This window comes from Thunnus albacares, chromosome 20 (genome assembly GCF_914725855.1).
Source record: "Thunnus albacares chromosome 20, fThuAlb1.1, whole genome shotgun sequence".
NCBI lineage: Eukaryota > Metazoa > Chordata > Actinopteri > Scombriformes > Scombridae > Thunnus > Thunnus albacares.
In genome coordinates, this window is record NC_058125.1 from 24853528 (window position 1) to 24878641 (window position 25114).

Consider the following 25114-nt stretch of genomic DNA (forward strand, 5'->3'; position numbering starts at 1 on the left):
ACAGTCTTATTTGCCAGCCACTGATTAACTTAATTGCAGTATTTCAACCCTGAGGTGCTCTTGCTCAAGGGCACCTCAGGGTGGTAATGACGGAGGGGAGGGCGCCGCTTCTTCACTTTCCCAGCCATATTTATCATATTTATCCTGCTGGTATGGGGGATTGAACCAGTAACCGTCCAGTCACAAGCTTGCTTCCCTAACCTTTAGACCACCACCACATGTATAACTTCTCCTAATGTGACCCAGACGATACAAAAATGGAAATATTTCAACTTTTAAAAAGTTTTGTGCAGCTAATACACATTTTTGTAGAGTGTTTGACCCATATTTGACCCAAAATTACCATTCAAACAAATAATTCATTGAAATCATTTTGTTCTCCTTTTATGTAACATAGGACCAATATATAGTGTGATCGTAAATGTTTTTTCTCCATAAACAAAACATGTTAAAAACTAATGAATACACTCTTTTTGCTCTCTGAAAGCTTCATTAAGGATTAATTACCCATTTATTAATGGCTGATGAAGTATTTATGAATGATTTGTGGTTCAGATATTTGGTAAAGAAGCTAATTATGAGGGGATACTGTGAAGGGTCAGAATATGAACACTATGTAAGAATTAACCTCCAGCAAAAAAGTAGCATATAGTAAACTCAGGTCTCCACTTTATTGAGTATTTCTACTCAAGAAGAGAGCAAACATGCCCAACAGGAAACTGACATTAAAGAAAAAAACTCAAATCCTACACAAACTGGTTTTATTCCATCACAAAGGATCCTGGTCCCTCTGACTTTTCAATTTATGAAAGGCTAAGGCTAAGGTTTCAAGCTAAAATGTTTGTGCTCTTTAAGCTTTAAATGTAAACACATATCCAGATCAACAGACCAAGGATCTAACAAATCTCCATCATTGCTCTAATCTAACTAAACGCAGGTCCACATCATTTTATATTTCATCATTTTTATGTGTTAGAGGAGACTCTGTAGGACAGACAGCCAGTGAACCAGTCCGCATACAAAATAAATGTTAGAGCTCTGCTTTTTTTATATGTTTTATTCAAGTTTTACCACAAACTGGATAATCTAAAAACAGGAAATAACCAACCTGCACACAGTGTTCAACTCAGGGCTCAACTTTATTGAATATTCTACTCAAGTAGAGAGATGTCCAACAGAAATCACGATCCAGGAGAACTTCAGCTCTGTAAACATCAGCAACATTCTCGACATCTAACATGTTAAAGACAATGTTGTGACTGTCTCCTCAGAACACCACAGTGATTAAATGGACTCTTGGTTGGACTCAGAGCAGAATGTCCAGAGCCACAACCAGAAAAACAAAGACCAGCAGAAGTTTCTTGAGTGGTTCATTATACTTGTGTTAGTAGAAGAAAAAGATCACAACATAAAACTGGAATCATCACTTTGTCAATAATTGTTGATATTTTGGCAATATGGATCATTTAAATGTATCATCTCTTTTCTCTCTTTTTTCTTTTTTAATTTTAAAAACAGCAACATCTGAATCGTAAAAAACAAAAGACAAAACTTTGTCACCGTTCACCACTGATTTCATTAACATTCAGATATTCAACAAAAAGAAGAACAATTTCTAAATCAAAGAAGAGACACTTCTCAACTTCACAAGCATAAATGAAACCTCTTGTAAATTTAGATAAAGATAAATGAACAATTCTAATGTTAAGCTACAGGCACCTTATTCACTATTATGTACCAAGTAAGTGCTTTGCATAAGCTAATGAATATGTAATGTGGAAAAATAATCAATATCCTCATACATGTCCTCACCAAACAATTTCATATTGATAAAATTTGAAGAATTAGAAGACAGTTAAACTACACGCATGTTTCTCTATAACATAATCAGATTATATGGAATATTCTGTAGAAGCCATTGTCTTGACATAATGTTATGTACCATGTAGCTACTACACAAAGAAAAGGTTAACTTGAAAACATAAAGAATATTCACACACCATTATAGTATAAAAAAGATTTAAATGCAATTATTCCAGCCTAAACTAAGATGCTAATAAGTTTTAATAAGGTAAAAGCATAACAATAATAATAATAATAATAATAATAATAATAATAATAATAATAATGATAATAATAATAATAATAATAATAATAATAATAATAATAATAATAAAATAAATCCTGTTACCTAACCCAAGTGTGGACTCCTTAATGAGTGAGTTGTGTTACAGAGTCTCTTTAACATCAAATTCAACAAAAACAAGAGAATTTTCTAAATTAAAATTACTTGAGTTACTGTTGATTTAGTCTTTTCAATGACGATGCATATTTTATAAACTGATCATGTTTTACTTATAGAATATTAATCTGAAAAGTAGCTAGTGACTATGCAATAAATGTAAATGTAGTGGAGTAAAAGTATAATATCTCCCGTAGTGGAGTAGAAGTACAAAGAAAGTACGAGAAAAGTACAAACACTGCTAATTTGCACTTATGTACAGCACTTGCTTAAATGTACTTAGTTACACTCCATCACTGGTTGGTGTCAGTTTAAAGACAGATCATAGATCACAGATCAGACTCATTTCCTCACTTTGTCACTGTTCTTACTCAACTGGACAAAAGAACACAGAGCCAGATTTGCTCCAAATGTAGCAGCCTGGATAAACAGGCTCTTTGAACTGAGCATTGAAGGTGTGGAGGTGACTCAGTGTGTTAGAGGAGACATTGTAGAAGGACAGAGTGCCAGCAGGCCAATCCAGATACACTCCTACTCGTTTGCAGCCAGTAGAGGGAAAAGGAGGGCGAGTCCAGTCAGTACCATGCCCTGCAAAGAGCCGTCGTTCAGCGGTACAGAGACCAAAACACCATGACTTATCAGTATGTCCTAAATGAATATATTCACCGTAGCCTTTCCTGTCAATGTGTTTGTATGCAACACCTACAGCATAATCTTCAGTATAACCACAGCTCCACTCTACCTCCAGGTAATGGCGGCCAGTCAGCCCCTCTCTGCACAACACCTGATGCATAGTATCAAACCTCTCTGGGTGATCAGGATATCCCTGCTTTGCTCCAAGTGTCACCTTCTTGTTGTTATCAGAAAGAATAAGGTTGTAGTTTACTGTGTTCGGGTCCAGGGAGAGATCACAGGCATCTGATGGAGAGATTAAAACACAATCTGTTCTTAGTCATCGTCATCACCGTTCACTGCAGTTTACAAAAGTATGCACTCATAAAATAATGATATTCACACCTTGTTCTCCATTTTTTAATACTGATATTTCAGTATGGTTATAGTGTAATAATATGTGCAACATTAGCAATGTATTGGCTATATATTCAAATCAATTCAATGTCACCTTGTTGAATAAAAAGTATCAATATCTATTGAAATCATTTAAACTTATGAGTGATTCCCAACTTTTGAACGCTAGTGTGTACATATAAATATGTGGTTTACTTCTGTTTCTGCCACGTCATATATGGGAAACTATATGGCTGTAGCTACAGCATAGATAAATTATGAAAATATCACAACAGTATTTAAAAAAGTTAAATATAAAATACTTAATATTAAAGTAAAGAAAATGCATGAAAAATGACTTACACCACATTAAAGCACTTTTGTCTGTGATAGTCGTCACATCAGATGGGACGTCAGGCTTTGAAAAATCATCAGTGACCAGTTTGCCCTCCTTGTAATGGTAGATGGTTGCTCCTTGGTATTTCTCATTTGCTGTGGCTGTTACAAGGAAGCAGACACTGCTGCTGTCCTTGAGAGGTTTGGCAAGGTCATGGAAAGCTTTGGCTTTTTCTCTCATTTTGGTCAACACTTCATCTGAGAAGTACCAGTGGTCTTCATTGGTACATCTTATTTCAGGTGAATCCAAGTACTTGGTCATTGCATCAAGGCAGGGGTCAGCACTTTCCACAGAGGTGAAAACAAAGCACAGAGTATTCTTTACATCTGGATCAAAAACCTCTCTATCCAACTCTGACTGATTTTTGACGATCTTTGTGTTTGTTCCATCCATCATGTCTACACAGAACCTAATGACAGTGATTTCTCTCTCCTTGTGATCCATCCACTTGCTTAGTTTGTCCTGACTGAATGGTGACTTGTCTCTGTCTTCAAAGAGTTTTTCTAATGAGCTCTCATCTTCTTTGCCTTCACGGATGGAGGGAAATGTCTTCTTCATGGTCTGTTGGAGCGCAGATGTGTAATCATTACACAGTTTTTGGAAAGTGCTCAGCGTTTTGCGAATCTCTGGAAAATCCTCTGACACTTTGTCTTCCAGGGAATCGTTGCATCTCATTTCTATCTCCCTAATACCTTCTAGAGCATCTTCAGCTTTCCTCACTAGTCCAACACTGATCTCACTCATCAGCTCAGCAGCTGCAGGATGCAAATTCTTCAATGGCATCAGCCAGACCTTCAGTGGAGCAGCATGTTCTCCCTTTTCTCCCAATAGTTTTGGAAGCTCTACATAGGTCTTCACTGCATCTTGAAAAGTTGCAGGGTTGCTTTCAAGAATGAAGTCCCCGTAGAATTTGCAGGAGAATTTGTTTGTCAGGTCTTTTTCTTCATCAGTAAGCTTGATGTCAACTTTCCCCCCAATATCCAATAATGGAATCTTCTTTATCACAGCTTTCATGCTGCCCTGGATGTCCTGAATGCTGCTAGCATCTAACTTTTCACTGTCAAATACAAAGAAAGCATTTGCTCCATATTGGATGCCAGTGACTACATGTGTTGCCGAGCTCTTCGCAATAACATCTGTTTGTTGCATGCTCTTGGCTCCATGAGGTGTCAACGACAACTGTTTGAAGTTGGTGGTAGCTTTGTACTGAAGTGTCACTCTGCTCTGGTTCTTGAATTTCTTCTGGTCATTCAGGTATTTGGCAGATCCTCCAACTTCAATCAATCCACCCAGGAAACTGGCCTTCAGGGAAGCATCAACGGACAGCAGATGAGTCTTGGATTCAATGGAGTCAGATGCCGTAATCTGAAACTCACTGCTGGGATTGAAGGTTTCAGTTGTGTTCTCTTGTAGAGTTGTTTTATCCCACAGGGTGAAACCTGCAGAGAGTAAACATCAACCATGTGTTAGAGCAGAAAGAACATTTTGTTAACATTCAGCCACATGTAGAGCTATTGTGGAACTTTCAAGAAAGAGGATTTGAAATGTTTTACACTTTTTGTTCTGATAATAAAAACCAGAAAAGAAAAAAATGACCTGATTTTTTTTTCTGTGTGTTTATAAAGGGAAATCAGAAATAAAATAGGTGATTGGATTGTGTGTGGAAATTTCCTTTGTCCATTTTGCATTGATTTTTTGTTGTTACCTGGAAGTTGCGCCCACAAGCTTGACAGTGAGATAGCTGCATCCCAAGGATTTTCAAAGTAAACACACTGTCAGACCTTTATGTGTTTGTGGTCTTGTTGTGTGCATGACTTTGTCAAGTTTGCCTGTTCAACCAAACACTGTTTAAATTGTTTATCTGCCTGCCAGTGTAGCAAACTGTTAGCTACAGAAGATAACCAACACTAACTACATTCATTGGTTTGTAGGCAAACTGTTGAAGCTAACAAACTGCTGTTGTATGTGAATGTTACTTAGTCATTATTATTGTCAGCTGTTTTGCACCTCATTTGGATTTTGCTCCTCTAAGTCTGTGTGAAATGTCTACATTTATGGTAGAAATAAGTTAACTGGTCTCTCCTCAGTGATTCATGTAAGGATTACAAAATTATGTTTGTGCATGTAGACTACTGAGTAGAGAAATGTTCTAAATAATATAATAAATGTCATGTGTCCCTATTTGACAGGTATGGGACCTCCATGGGAAGGCTGCATAAACTCATGCTATCACTGCACCAGGATAACCTGATAACAGCCAGTGTGAAACTAGCACCTGTTAAGTAGAGAGTAAAGTAAAGTCCATCATTTCACAACAACTTCTCGGGCCCATCTCGTTTTAACATCTATTTAACATTGATGTTTTTTAATGTGGTTGTTCCACTTTTAATTGTTATTATTGTTAATTGATTGCTGTATGTTGTTCTTTTTGACTGTAAAGTGTGTTGGGGCCATGCTGCATGGTGATTCTGCACTTTAAATAAAATTGAATTGAATTTATTTTGGCTCCAGTGTTCCAGTGTAACTGGTGTTTCCAATTAACTGGTGAGACTAGCATGCATAAGGCAGATGTGTCGTAGGCATGCCTCATTGGGACCCGCTGTTGACTAACTAAGAAATAAACATTGTGATTACTTTGCCTCTCTATCAGATGTTTTTTCTCTCTACCATGTTCTCATCTCTGTGTCTTATACATTGACCCACTGGACCACTGAACATTATATCACCACTGATGCCTTAAAAGTCTATCATGGAAACATCGAGACAACAGAAGAGACATGAAACAATGAGTCCCAGTGCTAATTCGACATTAACATTAGTAGATGTTTTACAGTAATAAAACCTGAATGCTTTTAAAAATACTTGTGTGAACCTGAGGCTAGATATTGAAAAACTAGAGCAGATTGTGGTTTAATATAATATAGCCAAACAATATAATGCTAGTCATATTGGTAAGCGCCCTGGTAGCTGAATGGTTACTGCACATGCCATGAAACTGCAACTTCCCTGGTATGACCATGGACATTGGTATGACTCCAAATAGGGACCTTTGTTTTCTGTCTGCCTCTTCACTGCCCACTCATCCTATTAAGGCAAAAATGTCAAAATATGTATATATTTTTTACAGAATAATATCATGAAGCTTTACAAGCAATACTGGCTGCTTTTTACATTTTCATCATTGAAACCAATCAAATAATTAACATAACAGTACAGACAACACACCAATTCTGCAATAAAGATGTAAAGGCAAAAATAACAATAATGGTGCCAATTCTACAGATTTACATTAACAGAATGACCAAATTCAAGTTCAAATATGCAGCGCAGTTTTGTGTCTTGTTACATAGCAGCTAGACTGACCCAATAATGTGACATGTTATAAGAAAAGACAACAGTACTGGTCAGCTGTCATTGTATTTATGCAGTGTGGTTATCCAATTTTGGTTCCTGTTTACAAAATGAAAGTTGACAATGAAGTTTAATTTGGATGAATGAGCATGCTGAATATTGTAGAGTATTGCGGTACGAGAAATAAATGTCCGTAGCCTTTCAAACAAAACACCATCAATGGCATCATCATAAATCACAAGTTAATTTATCACACTTTGCGAAGGCTACCTCCAACTTGCTCCCTATTGCATTCAAGGCAAGTATGAGATAAATGAAACACTATGTTTCACTTGTATGCTGTATTAAACAGTCGTCAAATCCACTTGACATCACATAAATCACAACACATAATACTGGCAGCAAGAATGATTTTTTGATGTTTGCAGTGTTTTGAACAGGCATCGACACAGCCACCTACTTTGTCATTCCCTAGTCCTCTCCTCTAGCATCCCAAGTTCACCATAGCAACCACAGCCTCACATAAGCAGATATCACCAGTTAAAAGTTCAACACCAGTTAAACTGCAACACCAGCACTTTTGATTTGAAATGGAATAATGACTGAAAATAAAGTGCTAACATGGATTTAAGTAGTTTTATTGTGTTCGTGTCCATTCTAATATTGTGAACAGTGAAGCAACTGTAGCCTTCTTTTTTAAGCAGTCTGCCAATTTTAGGACAATGCAGGAGGACAATCCTAAATATACAGCAAATATAGCCAGTACACCATCATAGTAAGGAGGAAAGATTAACTTTGTAGTCATAGTTTCATTCCAACGCCAATGTGCTGAAGTACAGAGAAATTACAACTGGGGATATCAATGATTAATTGATTATTGGTTAATTACCATTAATAATTTAATCAATTGAAAATGTATTGACTGATAATGCAGCAGATGAGGGACATGTGGTGTAACTGTCAGAAAATGTTCTGTAGATTTGCTGTAGTATCCGGCTGCACCACCAGGTGGAGCCTCTTACTTTTTAATGAGATTGAGTTACAGGTGTGTTTGGTGACCACCTGTCAGGGCTGCACAAACTGTAAAACAAATGCACCTCCCTGTTTTCTGAGGTAGAAAAAAGTCGCAGCGTGTCTTGCTCTGCTCGCTGAGGCAGTCCTGTTGAAGAAATCTGACTGGCAGCTGTGCGGTTTAGCTATCTGAGGCTCATGCTAATGCTAAACTAGCATCTTTAACAGAAGCAGCTGCTCAGTTAATGCAGGCTGAGAACTGAGTGTCAGACAGCAGGACTCTAATTACACATGCCTCCAACAAAATCAACACAGAAGTGATGAACTGTATAGATGACACTACCCTGCTTTGAGTCCACTGTAAAAAATTGCTGTGAAATCCACAGTAATTTATTGTGTTTCTACAGTTAATTACTGTGAATATTTTTACAGTATAGTACTGTGTATTAGGCCTAAAAACACAGTAATCATAATGATACTGAAGAAATTACAGTAGTGAACACACCACAGTAGAAATCACAGTAACCATATGTTACTGCAAAAAAAATCACAGTAACTATTTTAGTACTGTAGAAAATCACAGTAACCATATGTTACTGTAGAAAATCACAGCCTCAACCTCAGCCACAACCTTCAAATTCATGGTGCAGATTAAATAATTTAAACTTTACTTTGAAATAATTATTCTTTTCATATGAATTCAAATACTTCAAGATGACCTTGTTTGTTCATGCTTCTGCAGGCCGTTACTTTCAGGTTTTAAATTTGTCTCAACATTTATCAGGTCATAACTTTTTATACAGTCTATGTCATGACCAAGCCCCCAGGAACAGCGCCGTGCTGTGAGGCCAATTTGACATAGCAGCCAAACTGTGTAATTACGTCACGTGACACTATTGGGCCCAAAAAGACTTTTTCCCATAGACTTACATTGTGAAAGAGATGTCTGTAAATCAGCAGATAGATTTTTTTGCTGTAATGGAAATGGTGCATTTGTATGGAAGCCAATTTGAATCTTACAAGAAAATGAATACATATTAGTGGAATTTAATCACTACTGACTTGTGTTGAAAATTGTGTAACATTGAACAACATTAAATTCAACACACTGAAATATTTTACTTTGAAAACCATCTATCTGAATTTATGGGGTTTGAATTCCCCTGAAATGTTTAACTTTCAAAAACTTAATATTTCAACATACTTGTTAGGATTCACAATTTCAGTTAGTGAATTCAAATCAAATCATATTTATTTATAAAGAACATTTAAAAAACAACAACCAGAAAAAACATACTGAAATTTCAACAACCTCAATTCAAATCTAAAAAGTTAGGATCAAGCTTCTGTTTTCTCCTCATGGTGATAAGGTGTGCAGTATGTAGCAAGATACTTGACATTTAAAGACTGTAGAGGATGGTGTCCAAAAATACAAGAGCACAAGTGTAACAAATAGATTAATCAGTTTGTCTGTCTAATGTAAACTTCAAATGTTAGCATGCCTGAGTCCTGAGCTTCATCAGAGCTGTTGGGACATTTATGTTACTGTGGCTCCAAACTGTTACCTTTGGAGAGTAAAAACATCTATTTTTTCTGTCTTGTCCAAGTATTTGGAAAAGAAAAGGAATTTACTGTGCTTTGAATTTTTGGGAGGGGAATCAATTCCCTTTCTTGTGGGCAGCACTGAAATCAAGTCTTTAGTCTGGTTAATAAATTTAACTTCTCTGTCCCATAAGATCATTTGAAATTCTTGTCAGCAGATCTCAGACAGGCAGAGTAAGTAATTCTATTACTCCGCTGTTGTCTACATGAAGTTTTACCTGGGATTAGTTTATCCTGCCGAGCATCATAGAGCATCCCTAAAGTGAAGGGTCGACCCAGTGCAGCTACTGTCATGGTATCTGAAGACATGTTTTCGAAACTGTTGGGGAACATGACACAACATAGATCAAAGCAAACACACACAACCTTCAATATTTGATTCAATTAGCTGAAGTTAGTGTCATACAGGTAGACAACTCTCCTCCATGACATAGACAGAGAGGGAAAAAACAAGAAAGAGACCAGCAGTCAGCTTATTGGTCTTGGAAATATTTCCAAATTAAAATATAAAGAAAGAAATATTTCCACCCTGTTTGTCCTTACCTGGTGTAGTTGTGTAGATCAGAGTCTTCTTAACTTCTAACTGGAGCTTCCAGTCTGATGGTCTGTGATACTGTGACATTACTTTTATCCTGTTCTCTCTACCCCTGACACACCTCATTATATGACAGCAATCTGATTATTTTAATTATGTTGCAGTTTGTCCTGTTATCTCACATACAGATCAGAGAAGTCTGAAGAAAGATATGTGTAGCCCTTCACACAACACTAAACAAGATACTCCTTTATACGTGATCAAATGTCTGATATCAGTCAACAATAATCAGGAAGTTAGTTTTTAAATAAATTATATTGTTGCGTTATCTACTGTTGTTTGTCTACTGACATGGGTAATTCATGAGAAGTTAAGGTTCAAGGTTCAAGGGAAGTAATGGATCAAAGCTGTCAGATAGATTTGTTTTCTAGTTGCACAGAGAGTTTTTGATATATTGATTTGGAATAATTATACTGTATATTGTAGCTGAATACCCATGTTTATCAACACTGTTGGTATGTGAATGTGCTATGAATGAGCTGATCTGCTGCCGAACATTGTTAACTGTTTGATGAACTCAACACAGCTACTTCTTATACTGTCTAAGTCTGGGTATTACTGTAATATCCTGTCACCCCAGAAATACCCCCCCCCCCCCCCCCCCCCTTTTTTTTTTCCTCATTTATTTATTTCTATAATTTATTTATAGTTATTTTATTTACTTTTCTTGTCTTGTCTTGTTCTTGACTTTTTTCATTCCTGTTCCCTGAGTGGAATTCCCAATAGGCTTGGTGATCTACAGTCTTGTTTTGTTTATTTCAATAAACATTTGATCACAAAAAAATAAAAAAATAAAAAAATAAATGATATTGCAAGAATTTAGCGCCATCACAACATCATTTGTACAACTGTTTGTTTCTCTTTTTAGTTTTTCTTGGTTTATAAACCATTTTTTAGTGAAATTTAATTCTTCTCAACCAGGTTTTATCATTATCCAAACAATATGAGGCCCAGAAATTTAATGCAAAGGCTCATACTCTGTCTTAAAGGTTAAGGCTGGTGATATTCTATTTTCTTATTGTCAACAAATCTCATGTGCAGAGTCAAACCAACAATTTTCTATTGTGTGTGTATCCAAAGCCTGATATATTTTAATCCTCTGTGCTGTGGACCTCTGTTTATCGGATCCTCTGTGCCGCATTAAAAACACGTCAGTGAGCCACACCGCTGCACTGGATGACATGTTCATTTGTTTTGAAGAGTTTGGTCATATTAGTTTGTTTAGAAACGGCTCCAAAGCCTAAACAGTGATCATGTTTTCAGTCTCTGGAGAGTAGTTGGGTGTAAGGTAGAGGCTACACAGATTCTTCTTTCATTTTGGACTGGTGAAGACCTCTAGTCAGATCATCTAAACGGCCTCACCATTAATATAGAACATTTAATATAGAAAACCACGTAATATTTAAAAGGTAAATTAAAGGCTTATTGTATATGCAGCCTTCTGATCATACAGGGTTTCATCTACTTTTTTAAGCTAATGACACACAGCCATTTATTTTGTTTGTCATTTAAGCACAAACCTGGTTTAAAAGAAGTGGAAACTGTTGCTCTAATGGTGTTCAAAAACTTTTAGGATGACAATAAACATGAAAATGTGACCATCAAGTCTTTTGTGACTTGAACACTGTTTGGAAAATGCTGTGTTTTCTCACAGTTACAGCAATCTGTGATTACAGGCTTTCACATTTGAACTTGGTATTTGCAATTTCACATTTTGGTTGGATCTCAATATGCAAATTAAGAAAGCAAAGCCGATGGACTAAAAGCAGTCATGCTACTGTAGGTGCTCAGCTTATTTTCCTTTGCTTCTCATGACCTTAAAAGTGTTGGGCAGTTTAGTGGAATAGTTGATGGTTTTCCTGATAAATGAAGATACGCCTTCTACATGGAATCCTGCCCAGACATTTATGGAGTGTGACAGCTGCGGCTGCTTTTATCATCTGTTGATTAACTGGTTGACGCCTGAACTGGATCATGTTCAGCATGGAGACTTCCACCACCTCCTCAGGTTCAGTGTTCTCAAACTCATCAGGGTCATGATCCAAAAGAGATTGGAAGCCTAATAATATAATATTAATCACATTTCTAAAATATAAACATTTGCAACGTATGACAACTGAGCCACCAATGATGACTAGTCAGTGATATTATCTATGTATGCTGGTAACCAACTGCATTCATCAAGTTTGTGTGTAAACCTTTTGTGTGTAAATTGACACCCTTATTGATGTATATTTATTACTTCCGTCACTGTGTTATCAGCCTGCTTCTCAGCCAGGTTTATTGTTTTGACACGGGGCCAAGTCCTCTCATTAAAAACCCAAAATTTCCTTACAAAGCCTTGACCAACCTTAAAAAGGTCACATACACACAGCATTTTAGTTTTAGTTACAAATTCACTGAGATTCTTCTGAAAGAACTACTATGTTCAGTGGCAATAATGTTCACAACCTGTAAAAGGTGTACAAGGTGTTGTGAAACTTTAGACTTTGCACTTGTGAAATGTGGTATGTAGTAGCTTCTCATTAATATAAAAGACAATGGCTATTGTTTCAGTGGCATTGTTGACACTTCCCTTTGGAAATGAAGACACACCTGTTACTTGGCAATTTCACAGTTATCACCTGCCCAGACATGAGAAGAATGGAATAATGCCATGGCAGAATTAGTGTTTGAAAGAAAGGTGAAAGATCATGAAACCACAATCTTTCACTGACCTTAAAGGACAGGTTCACAATTTTCAATCAAAAAAAGTCTGTCTTAAAACAACAGTCAGGTGCCCAAATCAATACAATGTAAGTGATGGGGGCCAAAATCCCCAGTCCTCCTTGTTCAAAAATGTATTTAAAAGTATATTTGATGCTAATATGAAGCTTCAGCGTCCAAATGAGTCAAATCAAGTGGATATCTTTCAACGTTACAGTCTTCCACAGATGCAGCTGAGTGGCCCTATGAGCTCCACTGATACTACATAGAGCTTTCTAGCTGGATGAAACCAAGAAGCTTAAAGGGTGGGGGGGGGGGGGTTGTAGCAAGAAGAGTTAAATACGAATAAAAACATGCAGGAAAGTGACTTATGTCCATGTACTATTTGGGTATGGTTAATTAAAAACACTTATTGTAGAAATGGAGTTAACCATTTCTGAAGCCATCCAATTTCAAATATTTGGGCACATTGATTAGTTTCATCTCTATTTGCGTGTTTGCTGTTTCTCAGATCATCTGCAGTGCCTGGCTGTCTTGATGTTCTTTAATGGTGGATCTGTTCCTACCAGCCTGACTTCAGAGTTAAGTGTTTTAACCTCACCTGTCCTGTGTAATACCTAGTAAACTCAGGTCTCCACTTTCTTGAGTTTTTATACTCAAGAAGAGAGCAAACATGCCCAACAGGAATCTGACATTGAAGAAAAAAACTCAAATCCTACACAAACTGGTTTTATTACACCACAAATGATCCTGGTCCCTCTGACTTTTCCATTTATGAAAGGGGGGTATATTCAAGCTAAAACATGTTGCTCTCTAAGCTTTAAATGTAAACACATATCCAGATCAACAGATCAAGGATCTAACAAATCTCCATCATTGCTCTCATCTACAGGCTCAGTGAATTAGGTGTGGAAGGTGTGTCAGTGTGTTAGAGGAGACTCTGTAGGACAGACAGCCAGTGAACCAGTCCGCATACAAAATAAATGTTAGATCTCTGCTTTTTTTATATGTTTTATTCAAGTTTTATTACAAACTGGATTATCTAAAAACAGGAAATAACCAACCTGCACACAGTGTTCAACTCAGGACTCAAATTTACTGAATATTCTACTCAAGTAGAGAGATGTCCAACAGAAATCACAGTCCAGGAGAACTTCAGCTCTATAAACATCAGCAACATTCTCAACATCTAACATGTTAAAGACAATGTTGTGACTGTCTCCTCAGAACACCACAGTGATTAAATGGACTCTTGGTTGGACTCAGAGCAGAATGTCCAGAGCCACAACCAGAAAAACAAAGACCAGCTGAATTTTCCTGAGTGGTACATTATACTTGTGTTAGTAGAAGAAAAAGATCACAACATAAAACTGAAATCATCACTTTGTCAATAATTGTTGATATTTTTGGCAATATGGATCATTTAAATGTATATATTTTTAAAAATAATTAATTAATAAATAATTAATAAAAACAAAACCGCCACATCTGAATCTTAAAAAACCAAGACTAAACGTTGTCACCATTCACCACTAATGTCCTTAATGAGTGAGTGGTGTTAGAGAGTTGCCTTAACATTCTGAAATTCAACAAAAAGAAGAGCAATTTCTAAATTAAAGAAGAGACACTTGAGTTACTCGGTGTCATACCATGTTTGAAAATAAAGAAAAAAACACCTCCCTCCTCCTTTCCTTCCTCTTCCCCAACTTCACAAGCATAAATGAAACCTCTTGTAAATTTAGATAAAGATAAATGGACAATTCTGATGTTAAGCTACAGGCACTTCAGCTACCCAATATTCTACCTTACTCACTATTATGTATTAGCAGATACCCAAGTAAGTGCTTTGCATGAGCTAATTGTGTAATGTAGCAAATATTCAGTATCCTCATACTTGTTGTCACAAAAGTTTTATATTGACAAAATTAGAAGAATTAGAAGACAGTTAAACCACATGTAGCCTGCAGCATGGTTCTCTAAAACATAATCAGATAACACAGTATATTCTGTAGAACCCATTGTGGTGACATAATGTTATATACCATGTAGCTACTACACAGACAAAGAAAAGGTCAACTTGGAAAAATAAAGAATATTCACACACCATCATAGTATTATCAGATAAATTACAATGCTAATGTTAACTTTTAATAAGGTAAAAGCAACAAAAAAAAGTCATGTTACCTAACCCAACTGTAGATGCAGATGTAAATAAATGTTGGGGAGTAAAAAGTATAATATCTCTCTCTGAAAAATAGTGGAGTAGAAGTACAAAGAAAATACAAGTGCAAGTACAAAGCACTTGCTTAAATGTACTTAGTTGCACTCCACCACTGGTTGTTATCAGTTTAAAGACAGATCAACACTCATTTCCTCACGTTGTCACTGTTCTTACTCAACTGGGCAAAAGAACACAGAGCCAGATTGGCTATAAATGTAGCAGCCTGGATAAACAGGCTTGTTGAACCGAGCATTAAAGGTCTTGATGTGACTTAGTGTGTTAGAGGAGACATTGTAGAAGGACAGAGTGCCAGCAGGCCAGTCCAGATACACTCCAACTCGTTTGCAGCCAGTACAGGGAATGGAGCCACGCCACCACTGATCACAGTGCCCCGCAAAGAGCTCTGGTTTCATAGTATTTCCACCAAAACACCATGAGTTATCACTACCTCCTAAAAAACACAGGATACTGTCTCCTTTCCTGTCAATTTGTTTGTATGTGACACCTACAGCTTTATCTTCATTATAACCATCACTCCACTCTATCTCCCAGTAATGGCGCCCAGTTAGCCCCTCTCTGCACAACACCTGAGGGCAAATATCAAACCTTCCTGGGTGATCAGGATATTCCTGCCTTGCTCCATGTGTCACCTTCTTGTCGTTATCAGAAAGAATAAGGTCGTAGTTTACTGTGTTCGGGTCCAGGGAGAGATCACAGGCATCTGATGGAGAGAACAAAACACAATCCATTCCTCGTCATCGTCATCACCCATCATCCACTGCAGTTTTCAAAAACATGCACTATTAAAATAATGATATTCACACCTTGTCCGCCATTTTTTAATACTGATATCACTAATATCTATGGTTATAGTATTGAGGGCATTAGCAGTGTGTTGGCTATATATTCAAATCAATTTAATGTCACCCTGTTGAATAAAAAGCATCAATATCTATTGAAAACTTTTAAACTTCTGAGTGATCCCAACTTTTGAATGCTAGTGTGTACATACAAATATGTGGTTTACACTACTTCATATGTTTTGTTACATGTAGATAAAGAGCATTTTAGCATCTCCTAGTGGTTGCTTTGAAGATTACTGTCAGCTGATTGTGCTTGTTCTCTATTGGTTATTTGTGATCACATGGGTAGGGTCGTAGTCTCAGACCGTCCATTTTGATTGAAATTTTGCGCAGCAAGGAACTCTCACTGTTTAATCCTTTGCATTCACCTGTGTTGAACCTTGGAGAAGCTTTGTTTGTAAGTTTATGTTACATGTTTTATCTTTATGGATAAGGATTGATGCATATATTGTTGTTTTATTTCATATTCGGGGAGATTTATAAATAATTACCTAAATCCCTTTTTTGGCAACATGTAGTGCAAATATTGCTTTAATTGTGTAGTATTAAGCAAGTATTTACATTTCTACGCTCTTTTTACTTACATTAAGAACATTTTCTTGTGTATTTATTTTAAGATTTACAGAGTTTCTGGAAAAGCATTGTAAGCATTTTGACAAAGATATACAAGTAAACAGACCTCAACTTTACTTCCACGTCTGAGTCATCATTTAAACCTTTCATTGCCTAGTACACCTGTTTAGCTATCTGTCACTTTGTGTAGAGCCACGCACGCAGGGTACAGAATATCATATATGGGAAACTGCCCCCCCGAATGTAAAAATAAATGCATGAAAAATGACTTACACCAGATTAAAGCACTTTTGTCTGTGATGGTTTCCACATCAGATGGGACGTCAGGCTTTGAAAAATCATCAGTGACCAGTTTGCCCTCCTTGTAATGGTAGATGGTTGCTCCTTTGTATTTCTCATTTGCTGTGGCTGTTACAAGGAAACAGACACTGCTGCTTTCCTTGAGAGATTCGGCAAGATCATGGAAAGCTTTGGCTTTTTCTCTCATTCTCATTAACACTTCATCTGAGAAGTACCAGTGGTCTTCATTGGTACTTCTTATTTCAGGTGAATCCAAGTAGTCAGCCATCGCATCAAGGCAGGGATCAACACTTTCCACAGAGGTGAAAACAAAGCACAGAGTATTCTTTACATCTGGATCAAAAATCTCTCTATCCAACTCTGACTGATTTTTGACGATCTTTGTGTTTGTTCCCTCCATCATGTCTACACAGGACCTAATGACAGTGATTTCTCTCTCCTTGTGATCCATCCACTTGCTTAGTTTGTCCTGACTGAATGGTGACTTGTCTCTGTCTTCAAAGAGTTTTTTTAATGAGCTCTCATCTTCTTCGCCTTCACGGATGGAGGGAAATGTCTTCTTCATGGTCTGTTGGAGCGCAGATGTGAAATTATTACATAGTTTTTGGAAAGTGCTCAGCGTTTTGCGAATCTCTGGAAAATCCTCTGACACTTTGTCTTCCAAGGAATCGTTGCATCTCATTTTTATCTCCCTAATACCTTCTAGAGCATCTTCAGCTTTCCTCACTACTCCAACACTGATATCACTCATCAGCTCAGCAGCTTTGGAATCCAAATTCTTCAACGGCATCAGCCAGACCTTCAGTGGAGCAGCATGTTCTCCCTTCTCTCCCAGTAGCTTTGGAAGCTCTACATAGGTCTTCACTGCATCTACAAATGTTGCAGGGTTGCTTTCAAGAAGGAGGTCCCCATAGAATTTGCAGGAGAATTTCTTTGTCAGGTCTTCTTCTTCCTCAGTCAGCTTGATGTCAACTTTCCCCTCAATATCAAATGATGGAATCTTCTTTATCACAGCTTCCATGCTGCCCTGGATGTTCTCAACGCTGCTAGCATCTAACTTCTCACTGTCAAATACAAAGAAAGCATTTGCTCCATAAAGGATGCCTGTGACTACATGTGTTGCAAGGCCCTTCTCAATAACATCTGTTTGTTGCGTGTCCATGGTTCCAAGAGTCAACGACAACTGCTTGAAGTTGGTGGTAGCTTTGTACTGAAACGTCACTCTGCTCTGATTCTTGAATTTCTTTTGATCATACAGGTATTTGGCAGATCCTCCAACTTCAATCAGCCTACCCAGGAAACTGGCCTTCAGTGAAGCATCAACTTCCAGCAGAGTAGATTTGGATTCAATGGAGTCACATGCCGTAATCTGAAACTCACTGCTGGGATTAGAGGTTTCAGTTGTGTTCTCTTGTAGAGTTGTTTTATCCCACAAGGTAAAACCTGCAGATATTAAACATCAACCATGTGTTAAAGCAGAAAAATATTCTGTTAATGTTCAGCCACATGTGGAGCTATTTTCAAGCTAACTTTCAAGAAGGAGGAGTTGAAATGTGGGAGACTGAAACAGCAAGTATACTCCAGACTTCAGTTATGTAACTCCAAACATACAAACAATGTTCTTTTTTCCTGGATTGGCTGGCCTGTTGCAGGTCAGATCCCCTTAAAACAGTCCCCAGCTCTACAGAGGAGTCTGTTCAACTAGGTTTGAGGAGCAGCTTTTTATTTGGAGAGGAGCTTAGTGGGGACCAGTTCCTCTGACTCCAAGCTGTCCCAAACCAGTCCAGACCCCCCAGTCACCAGGGCCCAGATCGAAGTGGTCCCATCATTCAGATATGGTTGGATAAAATAAAACATAAATAATAATAACAAAAGATGGATAAATGAGTATGCAAACAAGTTAATAAAAATAAATAAATAACTAAATAAATAAATAATAATAAAATAAAAATAAAAATTAAAAATTAAAAAAGAGTGAGAATAGAAAGAAAAGAGAGCATGTAGGTGGATAGAGTGGGCAAATTTTTCTTACTACTTAAAGTGATATCAAAATTAATATTAATAGCAATAATAATTACTATCACATTTTATAATAATAATAATAATAAGAAGAAGAAGAAGAAGAAGAAGAGTAATAATAATAATAATAATAGTATCATCATCTTTTTCATTCTAATTATCTATCCAATAATGGATAGTCCTTTATTACAAAAAATATCCACAGTAAACAACATTATAATCATCATTCTATAAACATGTATAGTAATGTTAATAATAATAATAATAATAATAATAATAATAATAATCACAATAACAACAACAACAACAACAACAATAATAATAATAATAATAATAATAATAATAATAATAATAATAATAATAATAATTGTTATTATTATTATTATTATTATACAACATCATCCTTCTCCTGATGTCAATAAAAATGAAATAATAAAAAAATAAATAATTGAATGCATCCTAAATTCTGCCCTGACCTGCCCCAGATCCACCCTGGCACCTCTTTGTCTTTGAAGCCCAGAGATGCCCTTGTGGCAGCCAATAACATAATAACTACCGTTAATGTAATAACTGTCAATAACATAATATTTCCATTCTTAATGTAATAACAGTCAATAATGTAATAACTTACCCATAATGTAATACAATTTCTAAACCAATAATATAATAACTTGTATCATACACATGTTGAAAGGTAATTAGTGATTTAGTGCAGTGCAGTTTATTTAGGTGAGCTTCATGCACATTTGTATATCCTCTTTGCATATCCTCTTACACTAAATATATAATGCAATACCCTGCCAATAATGTAATGTCTTATTACCTTATGCACAAAATGTTGTTGTGTTATTGGTTTAGAAATTTTATCACATTATTGGTAAGTTACATTATGGACTTTTATTACATTAAGAATGGAAATATTATTGTGTTATTGACAGTTATTACATTGATGGTAATTATTACATTATTGGCTGCTACAGCCCTCAATGAGCACTGTAGCTATTATTATTATCATTATTATTATTATTTCTTTTTCTTTCTTCCTTCCTTCTCTGGTCATGAGATGAAGGCTGTTGTTGATGGGCAGCATCTCTCAAACTACAGGTAAATAAGAAGGTAAGTAAGTAAGTAAAAATTAATTTAGGTACACAGAACAAGAGCATGACTTTGGTTTAACTTTGGTTGGGACATTTCTTTTTCAGACGGACAAAATACACAGTGTATGTGTTCCCTTGCTCTCTATCTGTCTCTTCCCTTTAATATGTTCATACACACACACACGTATTGTACATTATGTATATTTACTTCAGTGAATATGTCCTGTATGTGCATAAAACAGGACTTGTAGCCTGAATTGGTTTCTGATTTTAAATAGATATTTAATAGATTTTCAAAATAAATGTTAAATGTTAAATAATAAAATAAACGCATGATAACGTGTAGGTAATGTGCATTAGGTGAGCATTCCCATGGAAGCCCAATTTTAATGTTATCATGGAAATGGTGCATTTGTATGGAAGCAAAGAGTTAAATAAATTTGAAATATAAATAAAAAATAATGAAAACCATCTGTCTTAATTTATGGGGTTTGAATTCCCCTGAAATTTTGAATTTTCAACAACTTATTTTTTCACTTGTCACGCCTGGTACACACAGTGCGTCGCGGAACCTCTTGCTTTTCATTTTGGCGCCCATGTTATCAGGTTAGAGCAGCCACACAGCCCTGCTGCTGCGTCGCGTCATCTAGAGATTCGAGGTCTTGCCTATTTTCTCCACGTGACGTGCGCGGTACTCAGCAAAAATAGACATGGAAAACGATCCGTTGTCATATGACATAATACCAGCAACATTACACCTTTCTCTGTGGTTTCAATGTCTATACCTGTAGAATATGTCACAGACATGAAGCGTCACCACTGCAGGTGAGCCTGTGCTGTGCACGCCAGGGCAGGGAGCCTCTCTGGCAGGGAACTCCAGTACGGAGAGTTGGTGACACACAGAGCTTCAGCAATATAATCAATAAGAAAAAAAACGTCCTTTTTGAGGAGAGAGGTATCCCCAACCAAACCCCACCATAAATGAAATTTATAATTTAATGATATGAAACGTGCTATTATTGATGGCCATTATCAAAGCCAAACTCTATGTAGAGAGATAGAGCTGCAGCGGAAGCGCAGCAGCAACGCTGTCTGTGTGGACGCTGCAAGCGTGCCAGACGCGGCAGTTCAGTGATGCACACGCACTGCTGAGGTTCACGCAGATTATGTGTCCAAGGTGTCAGGGTTCACAATTTCAGATAGAAAACTCGGGTACCCAAAATTAAAAAAAATATATTAAATTTTCTCAAATTCAACAACCTCAATTCAAATCTAAAAAGTTAGGATCAAGTTTTGTTTTCTCCCCATGCTTATAAAGTGTGCATGATGTAGCAAGAGAGATACTTTGGAGAGTAAAAACATCCATTTTTTTCTGTCTTGTCCAAGCATTTTAAAAAGAAAAGGAATTTACTGTGCCTTGAATTTTTGGGGTTAAGCATTCCTTTTCTTATGGGAAACATTGAAATCAAATCTTTAGTCTGATTCATAAATTTAATCTTTTCTGTCCTGCGAGATCATTTGAAATTCTTGTCAGCAGATCTCAGACAGGCAGAGTAAGTAATTCTATTATTCCAATGTTGTCTACATCAAGTTTTACCTGGGATTAGTTCATCCTGCCGAGCATCATAGAGCATTCCCAAGGTGAAGGGTCGACCCAGCGCAGCTACTTTCAAGAATTCTTCAGACATGTTGTCAAACCTGTTGGTGAACATGACACAACATAGATCAAAGCAAACACACACAACCTTCAATATTTGATTACATTATCTGAAGTTAGTGTCACACAGGTAGACAACTCTCCTCCATGACACAGACAGAGAGGGCGAAAAACAAAAAAGAGACCAGCAGTCAGCTTATCGATCCTAGAAATATTTCCAAATTAAAACATAAAAAAAAATGTTTCCACCCTGTTTGTCGTTACCTGGTGTAGTTGTGTAGATCAGAGTCTTCTTAACTTCTGACTGGAGCTTCCAGTCTGACAGTCTGTGATACTGTGAAGTTACTTTTATCCTGTTCTCTCTCCTACTGATTCCTCCCCTGACACACCTCCTGATATGACTGCAATCTGATTTTAATTTTGTGGCAGTTATTCCTGTTATCTCACATACCATGGGCCCTCTCTTACACCAGGCGCACAGCGTGCCAAGCTTGACGGAAGTGTCCTCAGGATTTTAAGACCAACGCAGTTGTCATTTTCCCGTCCAGCGCCCACGTTCTTTAAATAGTAAATGTACTTGGACCCATCTGAGCGCCCATGGGCATGTTGATCTTAAAATGAAGCGTGGTCAGGCGCATAGTTGGCACATTGCTATCTTGAGGCAGCAGAAAGCGATTGAATGATTGACCAACAAAAACCTGGTCTGAAGTCAATGGCACAGTATTTCACTGTTATTTTAAGGTCACATTATCAGGATAGTAATATGCGCCTACACAGGCGGATGCACAACACACATCCTGCTTGTTACACACACACGGACACGCAGCAGTGCACAAACATGCAAAAGATTACAAATAAAATGACTACAATGTGAAAGATTATTATTGTGTACATTATCATATTTTTAAAAATACATGTCATAATGGTTAGTCATAATATTTATCAGAATTAGCAAATCACAGTAATGACAAATGAAATTGTCTAATTATTTGGCCAATTGTGGCAATACACGGAGGTATTTAAACAGACCCGTCAGGTTGAGTGTGTCTGTCAAGACCCAGCAAACACACGAAAACACGAAGTGTGATATAAAGAACGTTTAGAGTGCTGAAAATGCGCTTCAGATGTTTGGATAAGTCAGCTGGAACATTACAATACAGCCCTCAGAAGGTAGGGGCATTCTTTGTGGCATGTTGTGTGTTGTATAACATCCCAATACATCATGGTTGTCTCTTTGAAATAAATGAGGACACAGTACAGGACTTTAGAAGGCGTGATGCTGAACTGCATATGCCGATGCCAATGAACCCAAACACACCAGCAGCAGCATGGGTGCAGAGGGATCAGCTGGCAGAAGAGCTGCTTCATCTGTAGCCTGGTAAGCAAACTGAATGTTTTGATTGAAAAAATAAGTCCAAATATTGCATTTATTTGGACATTTTAAATTACTTAACATTTTAAAAATGTTATGTTAAATTGCCTACCCAGGCATTCACTGTTATCAGAGTTACCCAAGTGCAAAGAGAGGCAGAACACTGAAGAGCCAGTTCATGTGATTTATTCACCTGGTAAAACAAAAAACACAAAGCTATCTAACGAAGTACTGGTGTCAAACTGCGGCGCAGAATATAACAAACAGAATTTAGATAGAACTTCTGTGACAGGCAGTTACTCACTAATGAAAGCAGTCTTGAAGATTCAGCAACCAGAACACACTAATAGAGGGTATATATATGCTCAAGGAAACAGGTGAAAACATTGATTCAACTAAAGAAGGTATTGGCTTCCACTACGATGAACAGCTCCTAGCTGCTGCCTGCAGCAGGATGAGCACCTTGGAGAGCACCGCTGTGCACAGTCTTGTGTATGATAATTTCTTTTTATATGATTAAACAATTTTTGAACAATAATAAACAAATATTCTCAACATACATAATATTTTTGAGATTACAGTGATCAGGTTCCATACGTCGACCCAGCGCAGCTACTTTCAAGAATTCTTCAGACATGTTTTCGAACCTGTTGGGGAACATGACACAACATAGATCAAAGCAAACCCACACAACCTTCAATATTTGATTCAATTATCTGAAGTTAGTGTCACACAGGTAGACAACTCTCCTCCATGACACAGACAGAGAGGGCAAAAACAAGAAAGAGACCAGCAGACAGCTTATCGATCCTAGAAATATTTCCAAGTTAAAATATAAATAAAGAAATGTTTCCACCCTGTTTGTCCTTACCTGGTGTAGTTGTGTAGATCAGAGTCTCCTTGACTTCTAACTGGAGCTTCCAGTCTGATGGTCTGTGATACTGTGAAGTTAGTTTTATCCTTTAATTGTGTTGCAGTTTGTCCTGTTATCTCACATACAGATCAGAGAAGTCTGAAGAGAGATATGTGCAGCCCTTCACACAAAACTAAATAAGATACTCCTTTATGCGTGATCAAATGTCTGATATCAGTCAAAAATAATCAGGAGGTTAGTTTTTAAATAAATGATATTGCAAGACTTTGGCCCAATCATTGTACTTCATTGTATTTCTTACCAATTTTTATGTCTCATTGTCACCATGATGTGAGCAATTTCTAACAGGTACATATATAACATCTATCTGCTGCTCATCTTTGTGTATGTTTATGTATTTTATTAATTTATTTAGTACATCATTCACCTTTCTACCTTTGTTTGATCTGTTCTTTTGCACTAGATGTTTGTCTGATGGCTGTTGTTTAGATGTTGTGAGGTGTTTGTCATGATTGATGAAAGCAGTTCTGCATACTCTCAAGGCCCAAGACTGATTTCCCCTTTCGGGAACAATAAAGATAATCTAATCTTATTTCATCCTATATCCGTCAATGAGCACCAAAATCAGATATTAGAGTGTGCTTCAAGCTCTTTCTGTTCATTTTCAGATTGTCCTGAAATGACTGGTTAGCATGATGAGGCTTTTTTGGTTGGATCTGCCTTTCTCTGTGACATGCAGAGGACTCAGCAAATCTCATTCTGCATCCCATAGCACTTGGTTTGAAGTGACAATGTGATCCAGATATGATACGTCCTAAAATAAGGTGTAAAATATGGGTTAAGGATGAGTGTGCTGATGTTTTTCCGCACCAAAGCCCTTTGTAGTGAATGGCAACAAGGAGGAGACTTAGATTATTAAATTATTGTTTGTTTGAAATTTTAGTTTATGAAGTTTGACCACGCACCATTTGTGTCAAATCAAAAGGACTAACTTTGTTTTCAAGGAGGGGCACTGGTTTAGGGTTCATCTGTTAATTCTGCTTTTTTTTTCTTTCCAATTATTTTTTGTGGTTGAAGTAAAATTGAAAGGTTTGAACGTAACCTCTGTGAACTTTTGCCTGAACTAAAAATGATAAATTTGTTTCAATTTCTACCAAAACGGCGTTCATATGTCTTTTTGTGGGAGTGTCAAACCTTGATCTTGTCAAAGGATGTGGAGAAAGTGT

At 36.9% G+C, this 25114-nt stretch overlaps 2 protein-coding genes across 2 annotated transcripts; both read right to left on the reverse strand.

Annotated features, from left to right (window-relative positions):
* Window positions 1-2595: 2595 nt before the first annotated feature.
* Window positions 2596-9920, reverse strand: LOC122971393 (stonustoxin subunit beta-like). The gene is made up of 3 exons (XM_044338020.1): window positions 9830-9920; window positions 3614-5086; window positions 2596-3160 (listed from the first exon to the last, which is right to left on the reverse strand). The coding sequence occupies exons 1-3, from the start codon at window positions 9918-9920 to the stop codon at window positions 2610-2612; spliced, it is 2115 nt and encodes a 704-aa protein (XP_044193955.1). The 3' UTR covers window positions 2596-2609.
* Window positions 9921-14387: 4467 nt separating this feature from the next.
* On the reverse strand, window positions 14388-22115 carry LOC122971307 (stonustoxin subunit beta-like). The gene is made up of 4 exons (XM_044337893.1): window positions 21907-22115; window positions 21583-21683; window positions 16843-18312; window positions 14388-15854 (listed from the first exon to the last, which is right to left on the reverse strand). The coding sequence occupies exons 2-4, from the start codon at window positions 21671-21673 to the stop codon at window positions 15304-15306; spliced, it is 2112 nt and encodes a 703-aa protein (XP_044193828.1). The 5' UTR covers window positions 21674-21683; window positions 21907-22115; the 3' UTR covers window positions 14388-15303.
* Window positions 22116-25114: the final 2999 nt, after the last annotated feature.